General features: G+C 38.4%; 1 protein-coding gene across 4 annotated transcripts in view; it reads right to left on the bottom strand.

Moving 5' to 3' along the window:
* The window catches only part of ROS1 (ROS proto-oncogene 1, receptor tyrosine kinase), a 120,536-nt gene extending 98,302 nt beyond the window's left edge, over positions 1-22,234 (bottom strand). For 3 of the 4 annotated variants that reach the window (XR_012002881.1, XM_072765453.1, XM_072765467.1), the window contains exons 1-6: positions 21,733-22,234; positions 21,352-21,610; positions 13,547-13,591; positions 12,379-12,438; positions 10,499-10,525; positions 5,531-5,591 (exon numbers count right to left, since the gene is read on the bottom strand). Coding sequence is in view for 3 of the 4 variants with exons in the window: in XM_072765453.1 (XP_072621554.1) it covers positions 5,531-5,591; positions 10,499-10,525; positions 12,379-12,438; positions 13,547-13,591; positions 21,352-21,474 (316 nt within the window). In the remaining variant the exon portion in view is untranslated. The remainder of the gene's footprint in view (positions 1-5,530; positions 5,592-10,498; positions 10,526-12,378; positions 12,439-13,546; positions 13,592-21,351; positions 21,611-21,732) is intronic. The other variant, XM_072765461.1, reaches the window with a different exon arrangement.
* Between the last annotated feature and the right edge of the window lie 582 nt (positions 22,235-22,816).

Here is a 22,816-nt window from a genome sequence, read left to right as displayed (position 1 = left end):
ACACATTAACTCCCCATTTTGCCTCCCCCAACCCCTGGCAAACAACATTCTACTTTCTTTTTTCTTTTTTTCTTTCTTTTTTTTTTTTTTACCATTCTACTTTCTGTCTCTGCAAATTTACTGTCTCTACTTTCTGTCTCTAATACATCACCTAAGTGGCATCAAACAGGATTTGTCTTTTGTGACTGGCTGATTTCACTTAACTTAGTGTCCTCAAGGTTCATCCATGTTGTAGCACGTGTCAATTTTCTTCCTTTTTAAGGCTGAATAGCATTCCATTGTATGTATATATTAAGTTTTGCTTAGCCATTCATCTGTCAATGGACTACTTGGATGGCTTTCATCTGTTAACTATTGTGAATTCAACAAGAAGTGTCTAACATTGGTGTATAAATATCACTTCAAGACCTCACTTTATTGAGTATATATTCACATTGCTGGATTATATGGTAATTCTGCCTTTAATTTTTTTAAGGACCCATCATGCTGTTTACCACAGAGGCTATATCATTTTACATTCCCACCAACAGTGCACAAGGGTTCCAACTGCTTCACATCCTCATCAACACTTTTATTTTGCTGGGTTTTTTAAGAGTAGCAATTCTAATGAGCGTGAGGTGGTATTTAGTTGTACTTCGCATTTGCATTTCCCTAATCACTTAGTGATGTTGAATAGCATTTATTGACCATTCGTATATATTCTTTGGAGAAACATCTATTCACGTCCTTTGCCATTTTTGAATTGGATTGTTTGGTTTGTTCAGTTCAATTTTAGGAGTCCCTATATATTCTGGATGTCATATATCTTAGTAGATATATGATCTGCAAATATTTTCACCCATTCTATTGTTGCCTTTTCCCCCTGATAGTGTCTGATGATGCACATATTTTTTTTTAATTTTCACAAAGTCCAATTTGTCTATTTTTTCTTTCATTGCCTGTGCCTTTGGTGTCATATTCAAGAAGTCATTGCCAAATCCAATGCTGTAAAGCTTTTGCTCTATTTTTTCTTCTAAGATTTTTATAGTTTTAGATCTTACATTTAGGTCATGAATCCATTTTTTCATATGAAATTATGTAAGGGTCCAACTTCATTCTTTTGCATGTAGACATCCAATTTTTCCAGCATCATTTCTTGAAAAGATTCTCTTTTCCCCATTAAAGAGACCTGGCACCCTTGTCAGAAATCGTTTGACCATCTATATAGGATTTATTTCTGGACTCCTTTTTCTAGTTCATTTGTCTATATGTCTGTCTTTTTGCTGGTATCACACTGCTTTGATTACTGTAGCTTATTACTGTAATAAGTTTGAAATCAGGAAGTGTGGGTCATTTAGCTTTGTTCTTCTTTTTAGGATTCGGTGTCTCTTGAAATTCTATATTAATTTTAGAATGGGTCTTTTTTTAAGATTTTACTTATTTATTCATGAGAGACACCGAAAGAGAGGCAGAGACATAGGCAGAGGGATAAGCAGGCTCCCCATGAGGAGTCCAATGCATGTCTGGATCCCAGGACCCCAGGATCACACGTGAGTCAAAGGCAGATGCTCAACCACTGAGCCACCCAGCGGTCCCAAGAATGGGTCTTTCTATTTCTGCAAAAGATAGTGGGATTTTGATAGGGATTATATTAAATCGTAGGTTGCTGTGGGTTAGCATTGACATTTTAACTATATTATCTTTCAATCCATGAATATGGGATATCTATGTCTTCTTTGTTTCAGAAATGTTTTATAGGATTTTATTTTACAAGTTTTTCATCTCCTTGGTTAAGTTAGTTCCTAGGCATTTTATGCTTATTGATGCTATTGTAAGTGGAATTACTTTCCCAATTACCTTTACAGATTGCTCATTATCGGCAAACAGAAATGCACTGATTTTCATATGTTGACTTTGTACACTACTACCTTGCTGAATTTATTAGTTCTAACAGTTTTTTGTGCTATCTTTAGCATTTTTTACATATAAGATCATATTACCTGCAGACAAGGATAATCTTCCCTCTTCCTTTCCAATTCGGATGGCTTATTTCTTTTTCCTGCTTCATTGCTCTGGTTAGAACTTCCTGTACTATGCTGAATAAACATGACAAAAGCAAGCATCCTTGCCTTGTTCCTGATCTTAGAGTATTAGCTTTCTTTCATAAAATAACAATCACTACTCTACTTGAGAAAACATAAGTTTTTGTAAGAAGCTTAAAATGGCTAAATACAAACATCCATGATCTCACTCTTCCTGCTTAAAAGTTGATACCATTCTGATAACTATAGATACTGAATCTGGACTAATTAAACTCCTTATTACCAGAATGCTTTGTGACCCAGAAAAAAGAAAGCCATTGTCATCTGAGGTGCTAGCCCACAGAGAGCACAACCCTTCTCTGCTGATTATTCTATTTATGGTTCATTTTTAGCTGTTATACAAGCAAAGCACAGTTCCATCCCCCCCCCCCCCACCCCGGTTTTATGGTTTGAGATAAGAACGAGGATTGGAATATGCTGTGGGAAACCTTTGTCAAAAAATAAAGGACACCTCATTTAAAATGGAGTCAGGAAGACCAGAAGGGGGAGCTCTCACACATACACCACTTATTGCAGCCTGCATAACCAGCACAAAGAAGGAGGTGAAGAATAGTTTTGCCAAGGAGGACATTTTTCACATAGGAATTTTATCTTTTTTTTTTTTTTTTAAGAAAAAGAAGGAAGATCCCTCTGTGCTCCAACAACAATGCACTAGCCACTGTACACAGCCAGTGAGAACTCTTGTTCTTCTCCAGTGAACTTTTGATCAAAATATCCCTCCCCAATTTCCTCCTTTCCTTTCTAAAACCTGCTTCCCTTTGTTCTCCAGACTTGCCTATGGTTTGCCAGTTTGCTATAGTTTGCTTGTCCCGAATTGCAATTCCTTTGCTATTCCCAAATTAACTCATTTTATTGGTAAGATAACTGACTATTTTATTTTTAAGGTTGACATTTTAAAGAGATGTCCAGTGTGGAGTTGTCAGTGGAGTGAGGAAGAAGATCCAAGGAATCAGAAAGAACGTAAGTTGGGGTCCCTGGACCAGAGTTCTGTGAGTAAGTACAAGTAAATGTAAACTTCACAGCCAGCTGGAGACATATGTTTCAAAGCCATGGCAATGTGTACAGAAAATTAGAAGTCAAGTAGGTTTGTTTGAAAATATCAGGACAAGGATCAACAAAACAAGAAAGAGAAGCTGAACTTAGCTGTATACTACTTTCAATACACAGCTGAATGGGCAAGAAAAGGCTCTGGAATCAGACAGCTGGGTTAAAATCAAGTTACTCCCTTTCTAGTTCATCTTCAAGTTCATCCCCTTTTTTTATGATTTTGTGTATTTATTCATGAGAGACATAGAGAGAGAGGCAGAGAGCCTGCAGGGAGCCTGATGCAGGACTCGATCCCAGGACCCAGAATCATGCTCTGAGCCAAAAGCAGACGCTCAACCACTGAGCCATCCAGGTGCCCCAAGTTCTTCCATTTCTACGTGGTCCCAAGCAAATGTATACACTTTTGTACCTCATTTTTCCCATCTGTAAAATGGGGATAATAATAGTAGTTATACCTCAGAGCTCAAAAAGAGCTAATACCTATAAATTATTTTTAACAGTGCTTGACTCATAAATGCCTAATAATAGTTCTTTTTATTTTAATATATTATTAACTATTACCATTTTTACCATGTGGAAAAGAGACATGGATGATATCTAAGATAGAATAATATAGCAGAGGGGGGAGGGGAAAAAAAAAGAATAATATAGCAGACTCACAGGTAAATGGACCAGGTACTAGATGTGTTACAGCCAAAAACGATCTTAGGTCTATACACAAGAAGATTCATTATAACAAACTAAAGGTGTGGTCTATAAACAAAACTGCCTTTTTTTAGACATGGTACATCTCATTTGTTATTGGTATATAGATATTGATCCATAGCCAATGAGAAATTTTAAATAAAGCATTGATTACACTTGTATTTTTAACAGACTATATAATTAAGCTGATAATGTAACTTTGGAACGTAAGAAAAGAATGTAAATCAAAGTTTCCCAAGCTTTCCCAGTTCTGGCATCCTTAGTTTCTCAGTAATTCTTTTCATAATTCCTTAGACCAAAAGAATTACCTAACAGCACCATTTATTAAGTATTATAACTTGAGTATGTGTGTCCTTTCAACTCAGCATATGTTTGAAAGAAATAGCACACAAAAATTGAAAGACAATAAAGGCACTTAATCCTTAAATAAAAACAACTGTATATGAATGGGATCTGTGTGCCTATTGGGAACAGCACAATTTCTCCAATATTGTAATCGGATTGGGCACCACCGTTCCCATTTCCTGTTCCACACTGAGTTTCTTATGGTACTTGCTTTTTATCACAGCAATTGCCAAAAAACTCAGCTTTGCAAAGATATGCTATAGAAAGGAATGTAGTGCATTTCATTGTTTATACCATGAACTACCTCCAACTAGTAGTTCCAATGATGTCAGAAGATGTCAACTATCCTAGGTTTCCCTTAAATCTTCAAAACACCATGAGGTAGATGCAATGCACTGGGGCACCTCAGTGCACAGTTTGGAACGCATAGAATATAAATCTTATCCATAGCTAACTCCCACTTCACAGTAGGAAAAGAATGTATCACTATCTCTCCACAGAAATATCAATGAGTTTCTGTCTAAAGAACCAGAAGCAAATCAGGACATTTATAAAGCAAGATCCTCCCAATTTCCATCAGCCACTGAGAGCAAGGAGCAAGCCATTGAAACAAAAGACTACAACTGATGGAAGAATCGATCATTTCTGAGTCTGGAAGGAGCTATCTATCTCCCAGTAGGAGGAAGACCCTGGAAATTCTGGAAAAGAAAGCTACTAACATCCAGACTGTGACTTATCAAAGAGCTGGTCCTTCAGAAACCACTAGAGAATTAACATAGTAGGACAAAGCCACTTGGACACACCCAACCTGATCTGATATCAGAGGGAGTTGGAGACATACACCTAAGTACCCTACTTACTCAAAATCTAAAAGCAAGAGACATAGCTTCTATACATTCAGTAAATTTCCCAGAGCCTTATAGGGAGTCATGCCTATAGTATTGACCAGCTAGTAGATGAATAATTACATCCACACTAAATAAAATTCTCCTGTGCTTTTGGTTCATTAAAATAGTGGCATTTCCTGATACCAAGTCTGTGTAGGATCCGTAGCTGTCTCTTTCCCTAAGATAGAAGTGATTTCACTTACTGAACTGAGGGCAAAACGTCAAATTCTAAACGTCAGTCAGATACTGTGTCTCCTCTATTTTGCTCTGAAAGAAGAGTCTTGCTGGGTTTCCATCACAATGGCTTCCACATCTGAAATGATTGAATTTTTCCAACATATGTATATATTTTTTATACATGTGAGAGTCCAGATAGTTAGAGAGATGGCCCAATCTCCTTACATAAGCACGGGTCCCTAGAGTGGCTTGGAGTATTTTCAATGACCATTGCATAGGTCTGCTTACCTAGCACTTCTGCTTCGAAAGCACCTTCGGCGCTGCTGCAGCCCACCTCACACGATTCTCGCTGGAAGTCAGAGAGCAGCCACGTCAGTGCAGCCTTGGTCCTGCTTTTGCTGATACATTTCAACCACCTTGTGTGAAATTCAAATGCCTGGTATATAACTATACCTGCATATCAATTATTTCAACTGCAATACTTTAGGTTTCCAGTTGAACACAACCTTTCAAACCTTTTTGACCATGTCCCCAAATTCCAAAACACATTTAACGAAACGACACAGGACACACACATCTTGGGGGAAAAAGTCTTGAATAGTACTTACTTTTTTCTCCTTTTTTAAGTTTTAGGGAGATATATTCCATTTGCCATAAAATTCACCCATTTAAAGTACACAGTTCAGTGGGTTTTGGTATATTCACAGAATTGTGCAATCATCATTACAATTGAGTTTTAGAACAAGTTGGTCCCATCAAGAAATCCCATACCTGTGATGCAACCATACATGTTCTCTTCTAGTCTGTTCTTCCCTTATGTTTATTGTGACTCTTTATTTGTTAAATTGATTTCATGACCCTCTAATGAGTGACACCCCAGAGTGTGAAAAAGCACTGAGCTCAACAATACTTGGTCAAAGGTTTAGTGAGTTAATAACCTAAAACTGTAGCCTAAAATGATGCCTATTTATTTTATACATCCATGCTTTCCTTCAGAAATTAAAAGTGGACTAAATTTTATAGTAACTTGAACATTTTAATCAATATCTTAGTACTAATGTTACGTTTTAAGGTCTACAAAAGTGATTAACATTTTACTTCATTAACTGAAAAGAGGTAAACATTTTTGTGACCGTGATACAAACTGCCTGCAACTCTTAACAGTTGCATTAACATTCATTCATACATTCACTCATAAGAAGGAAGGAAAGAAGGAAGGAAGGAAGGAAGGAAGGAAGGAAGGAAGGAAGGAAGGAGAAAAAGAAAGAAAGAGAGAGAGAGAGAGAAAGAAAGAAAGAAAGAGAGAGAGAGAAAGAAAGAAAGAAAGAAAGAAAGAAAGAAAGAAAGAAGGAAAGAAGAGGAGAGGAGATGAAAAGAAAAGAGAAAAAAGCTTTTGGAGAAAAAGCACAAATTGTAGGACTATAACATAATTTGCAGATATGATACGTAGGACAACATGCTATTGTTTCTCATGGGGATAGTAGAAACCATGACACAATACATTTGCCCTAAACATCCCAGGTAATTTGCAAATACCAGCTGTATATTGTTTGACCTGTTCACTCAAGGGAAGTGCAGACTGATAAGCTCAGGTTTGCTTAGTTAAGGATTAATTTAAATATCTCAGTCTAGTTCCAGATTATTTATCTTAAGGATTTAGTATACTTTTCACATCCTTTATGCAGGTTTCAGTAAAATGCATTCAACATGTTAACTGCAGAGAATAAATATACCAAGTGGCGACAAAATTATCGTATAACATGGATTTTTTTTCCAAGAAGTAAAACCAAGGAAGAAGAAACGAAATAGAACGGTGTTTATTTGGAAATATTGCTAGTCCTGAATATCCAGTAAATTGTGGGTTGGGTTTATTTTCCCTGCATTATTTCAGAAGAAAATATATAATAAAATTCTGATCTATCTAGGAGTTTAAATGCTTGGTTACATTGTGAAGCTTGTATCTTTTTCAGCTTTATTGAGATATAATTGACATATAGATTATTTAAGGTATACAACATGTTGATTTGACACGTTTATGTATTGCAAAATGACTACCACTATAGCATTAACTAACATCTCCATCCTATCCCATACTTTACCATTTCTTTTTTGTGATGAGGATATTTAAGATGTACCTTCTTGGCAACATTCAGGTATAGAATGCAATATTACTAGCTATAATCATCACACTGTACATTAGATCGCCAGAACTTGTCAATGTTCAAACTGGAAGTTTATATTCTAAGGAGTTTAAATGTTATATCAAGTGGGGGCAACACTTAAATTAGATTCCTTCCTCTCTCTCTCTCTCTCTCTCTCTCATCTAACATTGCACTTAGAATGATGACATTAGCTAGTGCTCAAATGGCCTAGAGAGAATCTAAAGGTAGTGGGATTTAAGGAATTCATGGAATCTGAGCCCAAAGCCCCAGGATGAGGCATTTATACAGTGTATTCCAAGCTACTGAAATACCATTCCAACTACAGGAGCTACGCTTGTGCTTCCCAAGACCTCCATCAGTCTGCTGTCCCTGTTTTGGTCCATACTTATTTCTCCCATAGTAGTAAAACCGCCTTTCTCACCATCCCCCTGGCTCCACTCCTGTATTTATCAGACTGGCACATGTGCTGGCAATGCCTTTTCTTACTCCTATAACACAAAGGGGACCTACCCACCGCCTTCCTGGGATGCCCCCAGTACAGCCTCTCCATATGAATTGTGGCTTCCCTTCCCTTCCCTTCCCACCATTCATTCATTCATTCATTCATTCAAAAAATGTTTATCGAGTACGTATTGTGTGTGTGTGTGTGTGCCAACCACTGGTTTAGGCTTTAAGGAACTGGCCATGAGCAGAACAGACACGACCCCCCACCTTCGTGGAATCTATATTCTCTAGGAAGAGGACATTCAATGACCGAGTAAAAAAAATTTTTTTTAATAAAATACACTTAGATTATGAAAAGTGCTATGAAAAAAAATAAAACAAGTTTAAAGGCATAAGGCATGACTAGGCAGGAAGGAGACTTCGTCTCATTAGGATACTCAGGAAGAACCATGCAGAGAAGACCCTGGAGCAAGGACCTGAGTGGTTGCAAGAATCCGGGCTCACAAGGGTCTTAAGGACAAAAGCTGGGAGGGAAGAATGTGTCTCCCATACTCAGAAGAGGGAAAGGCAGGTGTGGCAGGAGAGGGAACAGGGCGAGGGGTGCAAGGTGAGGCAGGAGAACCTGCCAAAGGTAGTTCGTAATTTTTTCTCATATGGCAACTCAAAGCCATAAAAAGGTTTTTAGGAGCAATGTGATCTAATTTGTGTTTTTTAATTATCAGAAATAAGCCATTTCGCTGGCTAACATCATTTGCCAAGTTATGGCTTGCTAAGCTAACTCTTCCAATACTATTTCCTCTAAGAAACATGTGCAGAAATTCCCAGCTTCCTAAGTTGAATGAAGCATTAACGGTTGAAGTTTGATCTCCTGCAGGTGTGAGTAGCTGAGTTAAAACCTCTGTGTGCCCATATAAGTCTCAACCTCTCTATCTAGAGAGCATGTATTGCTGTTCAGTTCTATTTTATTTAAATGTAAAATAGCAAAGTATGCAAAGAAAAGAACAGAAAAACTATGTAAATTATAACACTGAGAGAAAAGATGTACATCACATAAACACAGACGATGGGGCAGCGTACTGATCACCAGGGAGCTACCACATTAGAAATCCAATCTTGGGGGGCACCTGGGTGGCTCAGTGGTGGAGCTTCTGGCTTCGGCTCAGGTCGTGATCCAGGGGTCCTGGGATCAAGTCCATTTGAGACTCCCTGCATGGAGCCTGCTTCTCCCTCTGGCTGTGTCTCTGCCTCTCTCTCTGTGTCTCTCATGAATAAATAAATATTTTAAGAAAGAAATGAAAGAAGAAAGAAAGAAAGAAAGAAAGAAAGAAAGAAAGAAAGAAAGAAAGAAAGAAAGAAAGAAAGATAAAGAAAGAAAGAAAGAAAGAAAGAAAGAAAGAAAGAAAGAAAGAAAGAAAGAAAGAAAGAGAAAGATCCAATCTTGGGCTGCTTCAGTGTTTGAGAGGCTTGAACTGACTTTCTTAATACAATCTTCCCAGGGACGGTTTTGGGAGGAGGGTGGTAATGTTACTTTAATCACATAAAAATATTCTCAGGCAGTTTTTGTTTTTTATAATCTCAATCAGGAAAGACATAATTGTTTTTTTTTTTTACATAGGGAGTGAATTCTCCCCCCCCCTGTTTTACGTCTTCTTAGCCAACCTTGACCCCTCTCCATCTACTCCCCAGGAAACATTCCTCAGGTACAGAATAAGAAGAGACTATTGAGAAAATGTTTCAATGTAACATTTTTTGTTGTTTATTTTTTATTCTCTAATAAAAAGTAATTTTTCTATTTTACTAATGGCTGATATTTATGCTCCTTTCCCAGGCAGAATAAGGTAGTCCTTTGGTTTCAAGGACACTTAAATAGAATACACCCTAGGTTTTACACTGAGAAATACTGTATTTTCTTCATAAACATCTATGGTTGGCCTAAAACTAATTCTGAGTGCCATAGAATCCAGAACAATTGAAGAAGATCAAGTAGGAAAAGATCAAAATCCCTGAAGTCTTTCTGAAAAGGAGGAGAAAATCCAGTCGGGGGTGGGAGGGTGGGGGAGGGGATCCCCATGGGAGGAAGGAGTTGAGAAAAGAGACCTGAGCCACCAGAGTCAGCATGAAGATACTTACTATCATAGCAGGGGGAAAAAATTAAAAATTATATATTTTAAAAGCAGTGCTTTAAAATATTGTCAAAGCACTTTGTTGAATAAGGAAGAAAATTGCAACTACAGTGTTCTTTTTTAATATACCATATTTCATGATGGACCACTGTGATTTATAGGGAGGAAGATGAAATCTTCTAGATGGGTCCCCTCCTCTCTCCTCCCCACCACCCTTCCCCTACCACCAGGCTCCCAGAATTAGAACCTGTCCAATCAGATTAGAGCAGCAAATATGTATATATGTGAATAGGTGTGTATACATACACACATATATATGCACACTGGTATATAAAACAGCAAGTATTTGTGTCAAAAATGGAATCTTACAGTCGTTTTCATACCCAGATTAATAGCACTCCCACAAGGAATATTTTTGAGCACTGAGAATTAGTCAGGCTTCCTAATTCTTATTTTTATAGCTTTTTAAATATAAGAGATAAAGACATTGGGGTTTGATGACATCCTTTTTGTGATTGCCAACTCACCTCACAAACAGTGTCATAAGTGTCGTTCTGCATAGAGAAAAAGAAAAGTGAAATCACTTAAAATCCTTAAGGTTGTAAATAATTTTAATGACACTGTTGCTATATATTTCGTTTAAATAAATTTCTTGCCCCACCATTGACAAACAGCCAATAAAAACAATCAAAATCAAGGAGCCCAGAGCTGGGCCTTTGATCCAGGCAGGCCACTGTATGAACATATGCTTACAGTTAAGTGACAGACTCTTGATTTCAGCTCAGGTCATGATCTCAGGGTCGTAAGATGGAGCCTCAAGTCAGGCTCTGCACTGAGCTGGAACCTGCTTAAATATTCCTTCTCTCCTCCTCCCTTTGCCCCTCCCTGCTCATCACTCTCTAATATATATATAATATATATATATACATTTTTATGCATCACTGGAAAAATGGTAGAGTTAGATTACCTACCACAGATTACCTCTTAGTAATCCAGGTAATCCTTAGTAATTCTCAGGTTAGAGAATGAAGAGGTGTTGGCAGATGCCCACTGGAGACAGAACTGGAAATGAAAACCACCAATAGCTCTAGCTAGCAAAGGCCAGTAGGTTCCTCTGCCTGGACAGTCTGCTCCGGTGCCCACTCTACCGCCCAGACTGCTGCCAGCAACACGAGGTACTTCCCAGGCATTCACTCAGCAAGTGCTATCTGAGCACCTGCTATATGCCCCTCGTGGTGTTCCGTGAAGTAGACACAGCATGAACAGAAGGAGAGAGACCCACTCTGATGTGCTTACACGTCAGAGCAAAAGACAGCAAGCACAGGCCTAGACTAAATGATGATTTCAACTGCAATTGGTAAAAAGTGGTACCAAAGAAAGGTAAAATATTTTTAGAATGTGTAATAGTTCCCAAATCCAGATAGTGCCCGCTCCACTGTTTGGTAACTTCCATACTATGGGGCACATAGTCACAAGCGTGAGAGCAGCGCTAGGCCTGTGATAGAGACCTGGGGACAGACCACACAAGGAAAGCTGTGAGCACCATTGGAGGGAGAAGTTAATATCCTTATTTAAATCTCAATGATATAGTTTCACTATAGAAAACAAAATTAGGATTATCCCAAATTACCATGATTTAACCTCAGACCTGAACAACCCGAACAAAGGAACCCATTTTTAATAAAATTTGTATTCACTGGACCAGAGTAATTATAGTGTATGGAGCATTATCCTTGGAAGGGAGGTTCTATCACGATCCTAATTTATTGACAAGGAAAGTGAAGTACATTAACCAGTTTCACACTAAGTGGCAAAGCTGGGATAAATTAAAGATAAAAAATAAAGTACTTGGGGATGTATTTTCTACCTAGAATGGAATAAATGTAGGGCTTTGTGACCTCTGCATTTGATTGCTGCCATGTTCTCTGCAGAGAAACTTCGAACATGATCTAGGGCCTCGCTTCCCAAAGTGTAACCAGGGGACTACAAGCATCGCATCACCTGGGAGCTTGTTACAGGTACAGAATCTCACGTCCTGGCCCAGGTCGACACAATCAGAATCTGCATCTTAACAAGATCCTTAGATAATTGTACTTTAAAATTTGAGAAGACTAGGAAATTTGACAAATGCCTGACATTCTACCAAAAGGCCTTTCTGGTTTGGAGTAATTGAACATCCATCCCAGGGCTCCACGGTTTGCATTAACCTGCCTTAGTCACCAGTTGCATTAAGAGCGTTTATCTCCATTTCCCCCACTATTATGTATCACTCCGGGCCATCATACTTTTCCTTTAGAGTCAAGCAAACGAACTGAAAGTCAATGGAAATTCAAATGGGAATCCTCTTAGGTAACTTTTCTCTTGAAGGCAGTATTAGTATCAAAACAGAAACATAACTAATACTTACACACTTTAAAGCACAATTTTCCTGATCTACAGAGTTCCAAAAATGACATCCTTGGATACACTGCAAGAATAAGAAGAAACAAAGGTAACTAAAAAAGTGTGACTTTTGTCACTTGATAGCGCAATGTAGTAACAGAAAGTATTTTAGAAATAAGTATCTAGGGAATCCCTGGTGGCTCAGCGGTTTAGTGCCTGCCTTCAGCCCAGGGCATGATCCTGGGGTCCTGGGATCGAGTCCCACATCAGGCTCCCTGCATGGAGCCTGCTTCTCCCTCTGCCTGTGTCTCTGCCTCTCTCTCTCTCTCTCCCTGTCTGTGTCTCTCATGAATAAATAAATAAAATCTTTTTAAAAAAAGAAAGAAAAAAAAAAAAAAAAGAAAGAAAGAAGTATCTACCCAGGATTCTGTGGCCTCAAAGGATCAGGGCCTTTGGAATTCTAAGCAGAGCTCTCATATTGTCAGGCAGAGCAGGGCTTGGTGTGATTCATTGCAGGGCAGCTGGGTTGCTGAGTGGAGGTGGAGTGGGCAGGGCTAGAACCCGGAGAGCACCCAACCTTCAGAGAGCACACTGTCTACTGGGTGGCGGGCAGCAGATAAAATCCTAGACAGCCTGACATAGAGCATATCGTGAGTCCTTGCCATGTCCTTACACAACAAACAAAACCGAAAACTGGAGACTCAACCGGAGGCAGCCTATCGAAACCTTAATAGGTCAACAGTTTGGGGAGTCTGCTCATGTTTATATATTTTGAGTCACTAAACACTTGTTGAATAAACGAATACAGGTGCAGAAAAGTAATAAAACCATAAATGTAATTGTTGGAAGAAACACTGGAGACCATCTAATCCAACCCTCTCAGATAACACGTAATAAAACTAAGTCTCAGAAATATTAACTAATTTGCCCAAAGCCACACAACAATGTAGAATCAAAATCACGAAGTTGGATTAGTCTTGTGTTCTTTCCTCTTCGACACACTGTGCCTGAGTTCATTTTTGAATATTCTGGAACTCAGACTTCTCACTATTTCCAATTGAACTTCCTCCATTAAGGACAAACAAATGAGACTTGACTTAGGAACTATTCTTATTGTAATAAAACCTGACCATTGTCCCATTTTTATCAATGCAAACACTATAAACTTCCTTACAATGGAAGTGATTACTCACCGGTTCACTCAGATTAAATGGCGTGCCAATGTCAAGCTGCCGGCCCTGAAGTGAAGAAGGAGATCATAAATATGTTCAGTACAACTACCACACCTTTTTGAAAAAAAAAAAAAAAAAGCTTCATGGAATAGTGGTGCCTCCTCCGTGTTTTCTAACCATAAAGTACAATGCTTTAAAGCCATTGAATCAGTCATGAAATCTGGTAAAATGCTAGTGCAAATTATAAGATGGAAAGCCTAAGAACTCTGCAGAAATGATCAAGGCAGGAAGGGGGCCTTGGCTGTCAGGAGTGGTTAAGGACAATGGACAGATTCTCACACGGTATTAAATAAGTCTGTGCCTTTAGTCAAGTCATCAAGTCAAAAGACTTGTGGATTAAAGAAGAATTATGTTCAGAATTTTTTAAAGCAGTCTTACTAAGAAGAGTGAAAAAAATACAAATTCAGAATTTTACATATAGTAAAATGTCAGATTATTCTGGGGTTTGTTTTTCCTCATGTTTTCACAAATTTTAAGAACTTTCTGGGCTGGGAGAGAATCAAAGAAATAGGAACCAAGAGGGGGCGAAATCTATAAATTGTTCATCCTCTCCCTGGTTGTGATGTGAGCAGAGTCCTTGATAAACAGAAAGGCTTACAAAGAATGGCAATACAAGGCCCATGATGATCAGACGTGTGCCTGAATAGTGTTACATGAATCGGATCTAATCGTCAGCTGGCCCCACTGACTGAGAATTATGAGCACTAAGTGAATATTCCTAGCACCTCTCCTTGGTACTGCTCAGAACCTCCCCTGAAAAGTTCTGGATTTGAACTATTGAATTAAAGAGACGATTGATCCAACAAGGAGCATGCCATCTGTCCTTGGCTGACTCAGCACTATAAGCAACATGTGTTCCAGGAGATGGGAGAAAATCCAAAGGGGCCCTGGAAGTGTTTTGTTGTTGTTGTTGTTTAAGATTGATTGGTTAATTGATTGATTGATTGATTGATAGAGAGAGAGAGAGAGAGCGCACACGTGTGAGCAGGGGGTAGAGTAGAATCTTAAAGCAAACTCCCAGCCCAGCAGGGAGCCAGAAGTGGGGCAATGGGGCTCAGTCCCACAACCCATAAGATAATGACCTGAGTGGAAATCAAGAGCCAGACACTTAACTGACTTAGCCACCCAGGCTCACACCGACACCCCCTGCCACATGGTTTAAGCATCTCTTGAGGCCCTTCTGAATAGCCTGCACTTTTCAGAGGGAAGAGAAGATCTGTTTGTCAGTAAGTTTCACTGAGCCTTGTCTCTCCTTCCAGGTAAGTACCATTCATTATGCCCTGCACTCACTCTATCCTTAGTACCTAGAACAGTCCAGAGGGATGAGGTGTTCAATAAATACATATGGAAGGAATAAATCCATGAATTCCACGTGGCCTGTTACATAGGACTGCTCCAGAAGTCCTATCTCTTGGAAACCTCATCCAGTGGCATTGTGGGGGTTTACTTGAGAAGTAATCAGATGCAGAAACCAAAGAACCAATGTTGCCTTTTCCCCTCTCATTTGCTGGTGTCAATGAAGATTCCTCTAACCTCTGTTCCCTAACCACTTATATTTGTAGAGAAAGGAGAAGCATGCTTAATACGTTTTGTTTTTAGATAATAAGTACTTAGAGAGTAAGAATTGTATCTTTTAGATTAATTTTGCAGCCATGGGCATAATAGTGCTTTGTTTTTCCATGATTTTGTTCAATAAGAACCTTTTGATTCCCCTTTATATGATTGAACCACAATCATATACAATCAAGTCCAAGAGTGAATTTGCAATTACATTTTTTTTAGATCCCTTCAAACATCCATTAGCTCATAAAAACAAAAGGGTGGTTGCTGGGTAGTTTCTACATTCCATTTTAAACAGTAGGCCTAAAAAAATTAAAAATTAAAAAAATTACAATAAAATAAAATAAAATAAATAAAATAAAATAAAAAACAGTAAGCCAACAGAAGATGTTTCTTGGTGACCATGAAGTCACATTGTAACAGTATTGAGTCCTTTCACTGGCAGCTTACAAGATTAAATTTAACAGACTGAAGGGAGAGCCCATCTTGGGCATGGTAGCCTCATGAGTCAGGTCAATGGGGTTCTATGAAGCAGATTTTGACAACCCCTGTCTTATCATCATTACAGCTACCATTCAGTGAGTATTTCCTATGTTCCAGGCACACTGCAAGGTGTTTTACACTAAATCTCATTCAACATCTAAACAGCCCTGTTAGATATGTATTAATTCCATTATACACATGAGACACAGGGAAGTTTAGTGAATCACCCAAGAGTTAAAATTTAAAGGAGTTTGAGAGTTGCCTCAAGAGCCTGTGCTTTTTCTTAACCAAAGCACCTGCCTCCCATAATCTGCACCAAATTCACAGTCCTCACTTTGCATTTAGGATCCTCACCAGTCTACCTTAGCTCTACCTCCTCCAATGTTCTGCTTAAAACACACAATCCCAGTCCTGGGTCTTAAATCTTCTTACCCCATACCTACATCTTGACACAAGCTTGTCTCTCCTGGCCCCCCTCAGCTGGAACTAATTTCATTCCTTTACTTCCTACTCTGATAAATGAAACAGAGCAGAGTGGTCTGCATTTTGGTCCCATACGTGACACTTGCTCCTGATGTGATATTTTCAAAGTTACCTGTGCTAAGTATTCTCACCTGGCACAGAAGGAAGATAATATTGAGTGCATTAGCCCTGTGAGGGTTCAATTAAGTAATGGATTACTATAGAACAGTGTCAGGCACTTGGAAATCTATTAGCAATATTATGTGTAAACTTGCTATAAATAGCTTTTTCTAGACATATCTCCAGTGAGTTGTGCAATCATCTTTTCAGATACATTTCTTGATGCTCAACTGTACATGATAGTGCTGGTTTATCCCAACTTTGCCAGCTATAAATGTTTTTATCTTTGCCAATTTGATGAAAGAAAAGTTGATCATTCTGCAACTCTGTGGCTGCTAAGAGGTTGCACATCTATTACATGCATGTTAGCCATTTCTATTTCTTCTGTTTTGAAGTAGGTCTTCATGTTCTAAACTTATTTTGAATACTTTTTTATATATAAGGGTTGGTAAAATTCTGTTCATCATATGTAGTCCTTCCTTTTTTGGCTTTGTTTTTCTTGTATTCTATTTATTGTCAAATCGTTTCTAAAGTAGTTAAATTATTAGTAATTTCTTTTAGAGATTGTGTATTTATGAGGCAGTTTTCTTAAGGCATTTCCACTCCAAGATTGTAGAAATATTCATCCCTAATTTATTCTAATATATCTATGGGGTGAAGTCTTGTTTTTGTTGTTTGTTTGTTTGTTTGTTTGTTTTTAAATCATAGTATTTTTTAATACCTCCCGGAGTATTTGAATCTGGTAGTTTTATGAAGAATTCAGTTTTTAAAAATTGGCCAAAAATTTTTTTAAAGGCTTTATTTTTGGGGTGCTTGGATGGCTCGGTTGGTTAAGCCTCCAACTCTTGGTTTGGCTCAGGTCATGGTCTCGGGGTCATGAGATTGGGCTCTGTGCTCAGCGGAGTCTGCTTCTTTCTTTCTCTCTCTCTCTCCTCTGCCCTTCCCTCTGCTTGCTCACTCTCTCTCCCAAATAAATAAAGCCTTTATTTTTTTATTTTTTAAAAGATTTTACTTATTCATGAAAGACACAGAGAGAGAGAGGCAGAGACATAGGCAGAGGAGGGGAGAAGCAGGCTCCCTGCAGGGAGCCCGGTTGGGACTTGATCCCAGGACCCTGGGATCACACCCTGAGCCAAAGGCAGATGCTCAACCATTAAGCCACCCAGGCATCCCTAAATAAAGTCTTTAAGAAGGACTTTATTTTCTTAGAGTAGTTTTAGATTTGTAGTGTAATCTAAGATACAGAGATTTCCCAGATACCTCCTGCTCCCACCCATGCATAGCCTCCCTCATTATCCACATCACTCACCAGAATAATTCAGTTTTTACTAAGTGTAAATCAGCACATACATGATTATAATCACCCAAAGGCCTCAGTTTACCTTGGGGCTCACTCTTGGAGTTGTATATTTTGTGGGTTTAGACAAATGTATAGGGACATGTATCCATCACTATTATCATACAGACTAGTTTCCCCATTTCTAACAATCCTCTGTGCTCTCCCAGTTCATCTCCCCACCACAAACAGACCCACTCCTGGTAACCACTGATATTTTCATTGTGTCCCTAGTTTTGCCTCTTCCAGAATGTCATATGATTGGAATCATCCAGTATGTAGTCTTTTCAGGTTGGCTTCTTTCACTTAGTATAAGACTTTATGGTTTATTCCATGTCTTCTCATGGCTTGAAAGCTGATTTCTTTTCAGCTCTGAATAATATCTCGTTGTCTGGATGTACCACAGTTTACTTATCCATTCACCTGCTGAAGGAAGGTGTTATTTTTTTTTTATTATTCTAAATGAACAGCCTCACTTTGGTTTGAATTGTCATCTTTATCATATTCCACACTCCTTTATGTGGCATGGCTTAACTCCCAGGCTGTATTCTAGTTTTTTACATCCCTACGCCAATAGAAACTGTGCTAGTTTCTGGACATTTTATGGCATTTTTGGATTCTGACTTCATTCTATTGTCTTGCTATAAAGTGATGTATTGATACACAGGAATGTTATTGATGTTTATACTTTTTTAACAGGATAAACTTCTGAACTCTTGTTTATTTTTTTTTTGAACTTTTGTTTTTAATAGTCTTTCATTGAACTGAATTGATACTTCCAACAGAGCATTTCTCAACACTAGTTCCTCAGTTGTTGGGACTCGTCACTCAAAAAAAAAAAAAGGTTTTGTTGCCAAAGAAGATCAGAAAATTATTATTAAACAAAACTATTGAGGGACACCTGGATGGCTCAGTGGTTGGGCTTCTGCCTTTGGCTCAGGGTGTGATCCTGGAGTCCCAGGATTGAGTCCCACATGGCGCTCCACTCGAGGAGCCTGCCTCTTCCTCTGCCTGTGTCTCTACCTTTCTCTCTATGTCTCTCATGAATAAATAAATAAAATCTTTTTTTTTTTTTAAAGCCATTGGGACACCTGGGTGGCTCAGTGGTTGAGTGTTTGCCTTCAGCACAGAGCGTGATCCCGGCGTCCTGGGATTGAGTCCCACATCAGGCTCCCTGCATGGAGTCTGCTTCTCCCTCTGCCTGTGTCTCTGCCTCTCTCTCTGTGTCTCTCATGAATAAATAAAATCTTTTTTTTAAAAAAAGTAAAGCCATTAATAGGCTATGAATCTACACAGAGCTGACAAATAGCATTTCCATAAACTGTTGGACCATGAATCTCTTGTTTTTCATTAAAGGATGCCACAATACTCATGTTCTGAAAAACATTCATTACTTTTTGTTCTCTGCACAAATAAATCAAAAATTTCAAGTCAGTTAATACATTCAACTGATATATACCCTCAATTGATATAGAACTACTCATGCTCAAGCATAGAACCATGATTTGTGCACATTTGAACAGCAATCCTAACATTCCTTTGTATAAGACTCTTTGTGTTTCTTTTTAAAAAGCAAAGATGCCTCAGTGTCAAGAAAACCGAGTGAAATCAAAGCTGACCTTCACAGCAAATGTCCAGGCTAAAAAGAGTGGAACACACACACACACACACACACGCACACGCACACACACACAAATGCAAACAGTATCCTGAACTCCAGCACTTTACATGTCCTTTCCCTTGATCCACGGCTACGTTCACTGTTCATTCACCTGTGTGGGAGGCCCAGATGGAGAAAAAGTATTACAGTCACCAGGCTAATTGGCAGACTGTGTCTCTGGCAGGGGCCACCACGTCAACTGTGCCTGTGTCTGTAGGTGGTGAGCGGAAGGCAGTGCAACAAGGGAACAAATGCTCTACTCCTACTGCCTAAAACCCAGGAGCCCACACAAAGATAAGACAAAACTAAACTTAACTAAAAAAAAATGAAACAAAATAAAATAAAACAAATAAAACGGAGACCACAGTAATGGAAACAACCAACATCAGTTTTGATAGTTAAGAGGAAATTTACAGAGGCTGGTAGTACATTTATAGGATGGAAGTATTCTAAATATAGTGAAGACCCTGTTTCCATAAAAGCTTCGGGGTATAGGAAAAACTTACAATATCATGTTACATGAAAAAGATGAGTGTACAACGGTATGTAATATATATATATACATATTTGAAGAAAAAATACTTTTTCCTTTATTCTTCTCTACTTCTCTGTCTTATAAATATTTTACAATGAATATATGTTCTTATTATAATTGGGGAAAAAATCTTAAATTTTTCTTTTTTTTTTTTATTTATTTATGATAGTCACAGAGAGAGAGAGAGCCAGAGACACAGGTGGAGGGAGAAGCAGGCTCCATGCACCGGGAGCCTGATATGGGATTCGATCCCGGGTCTCCAGGATTGCGCCCTGGGCCAAAGGCAGGCGCCAAACCGCTGTGCCACCCAGGGATCCCTTAAATTTTTCAATAAATAATACATTTAATAGTCTCATTGTTCCATTTTTTAAATTTATTTTCATTGTTCCATTTTTAAGTTTGGATGACAACTATAAAGTCCTCACGCATACAATTCCACATTAATGCCAGTGAGGTCTGCAACAGTGATTTATATAAAATATTAAACTTCTGGGTGCCTGGATGGCTCAGTCAATGAAGCATCTGCCTTCAGCTCAGGTCATGACCTCAGGGTCCTGGGATCTGGCCCTGCACTGGGCTCACTGCTCTGCGGAGAGTCTGCTTTTCCCTCTGTTTCTGTCCTCCCCCCCCCCCCATGCTCTCTCTCTAACAAATAAATAAAATCTTTTTAAATGAATAAATTAATTAAATTAAAGACCAAGCTTTTTTTAAAAAAAAAGTGCTACTATCCATGGAAAGCTTAAGTGGTGCTTTAATCTCTAGTTTAAATTAAGCCAGAAGAATGTAACAAATAATTATCTTTTTTTTTTTATCTACCACAGACTTCTACCTCCATACTTTAGCTTAACAATGAGTAGTGTATTTGGTACTTTTATTATTCTAAAAAGTAGAACTAGAAGTGGTGTAACATGTAAGCTATCATGCTATTTCCTTTGTCTTTAGATAAGAAGAATGCATCTTTCCCTGGCTAGAATGTATTTGGTTTTTACAGCTGATTCAGTGGTTGTTTTAAGCACAACTAAGTCACAATAAGTGAAAGATACAAAACAATTTATATGAGAAGGATATCCAAAAAAAAGCATTACCGAAAAAATTATAAGTGCACAGGTAAAAGTAAAGGAACTTAAAAACAATTCTTGCTTTTCAAATAAGATGTGTTCTGTATCTGCACTTACTTCCTTGGGCATTTACCGACCCATACAACCATCCATCCACCGTGTAAATAGTACTGCTGTCTGCAACTAGCAGGCATTGCCCTGTGGCCAAACCTATTTCTTGCTTCAAGATGGACACAAATGGTTTTGTAATAAATGAGTTTAAATTGGTATTTTTAAAGCATGCAAAATTCATCACACAGAAGCCCAATTCCTATGTCCCTTCACTGAAAAAAAAAATCTATCAACAGATAAGGAAATAAAATAGCCCTCCTCTATCTTCTGTAATTAAAAATATTCCAAACTCACTCTGGGGGAAAAAAATCTTTCTTGCCTTGCTACCACTTCTCATGAGAAGATTTCTTATAAAGAGACAGTAATGGACTCAGTTTTAACAAGCTGAAGTCTACATGTTCCAGGTCCTACAAAGACAAATATTAGACCAGCAAAACTTACCAGGTTAGTTACACATGACTTTAGGCAGCTGTTTAAAACTGTGCACTGTATCACAGAAATCCATATGCAGCCAAGAGTCGCAAAATTGACAGATTTCAGAATGAGCCAGCAAATGTTCTTCATCACTCCACAAATGGCGATTTTTAGATGACTGTTCTTCTCATTTTCTCCATCCCACTATATCAATTCTTTTAAGTTTCAGTTGAAAGAGTGGCCAGTGGAGTTTGGGTTTTTTTTTGGCATGTTATAATATCTTTGCCTGTTAAAATAATATTTAGACCATTTACTTGAGACCTTTGTGTCCTAGATAGCTGGCAAGGTTCACATAAGAGCTATCTCATAATTGAGTTTCCTTTTACTCTCATAAGGAAAGTCACCCACCGTCTGAAGGTTAGATCTTAGAAGTGCGCTTTGCTCGGGAAGCAAACAACATAGAAAATGCAAACTGCATTTCAGCAAACGTGTGACACACGCACCATCTGAAACTGCAGCACTTCGGATCATCCACCACTTTACTTCTTTGAGGTTGGTTCGGCTTTGCAGGAAACTGGGGTTTTGACCATCTCTGCTGCAGCAAACAGTGATACAAACATAATGAAGAATTACCAGAAAAATAGAGTCAGATGCTGCAGAGGGGGAAAGCAGAGCCCTTTGAAAGCAAATACATATTTTAAAATTAAAAAGCAAACAAAACTGAAATTAATAGACAAATACTCTGAGGGTGAGTCCAAGACCAGGAAGTTTGTCAGAGTACTTTGAGAACTTCACTACATATTAACTAAAATACTGCCTTATCAAGACTATTGAGACACAGAGCTGAAACCAGCTACCACAGACCTAAGATATGCACAAGAGTAGCTGTCTTGAAAAGGAAATATTGTACAAATTTCAATTAGCCTAGCTAGCATCAAGATAAAGTTAAGGATTTGAAACCCAGCAAGGTACAGAAGTGAGTCATTCTGGAGAGCTACTTTTTAGTTCGCTGAGGATTAACACTTTCAGGCCCGAGAGTTGTGTGTTGGTGTCCTTTTTTATAACTTAAGTATCAAATAAACCTCCATGTCTTCTCAAATAAATTATATTAATGTTACTTAAGCTTTTCTTATTGGCATGGAGTTCTCACCATGAGCCATACACGCATGGGCTTTGTTTGGTGGGGGGTGGGGGGGTTGGGGGGCGCGGGTTGAGCTGAACATCTTAGAGCAAATGTTGACAAAACTGGTGTACAACATACAGACAAATGGTACCGACTCCAGAATAGGCCCCTAAAACTTGCTCTCTTGAGAAAATTCCCCACTTGTCCACCGGATCTTTGTTCATTTTCTGTATTTTAAAGGCTGTAGCTTAAAGAATATACAACTATCTGCTTTCTCAGTCAGAAAGAGGTCAGTCTTTCTACAAACTGTACACTTAAATCAGAGAATAAATGACCTTACCTAGGAGATTTCCTCATTCCAGTGAAATT

This window comes from Vulpes vulpes, chromosome 1 (genome assembly GCF_048418805.1).
Source record: "Vulpes vulpes isolate BD-2025 chromosome 1, VulVul3, whole genome shotgun sequence".
Classification (NCBI taxonomy): Eukaryota; Metazoa; Chordata; class Mammalia; order Carnivora; family Canidae; genus Vulpes; species Vulpes vulpes.
The sequence above is the reverse complement of the archived record's forward strand: the minus strand, read 5'-3'. Positions and strand labels throughout refer to the sequence as shown.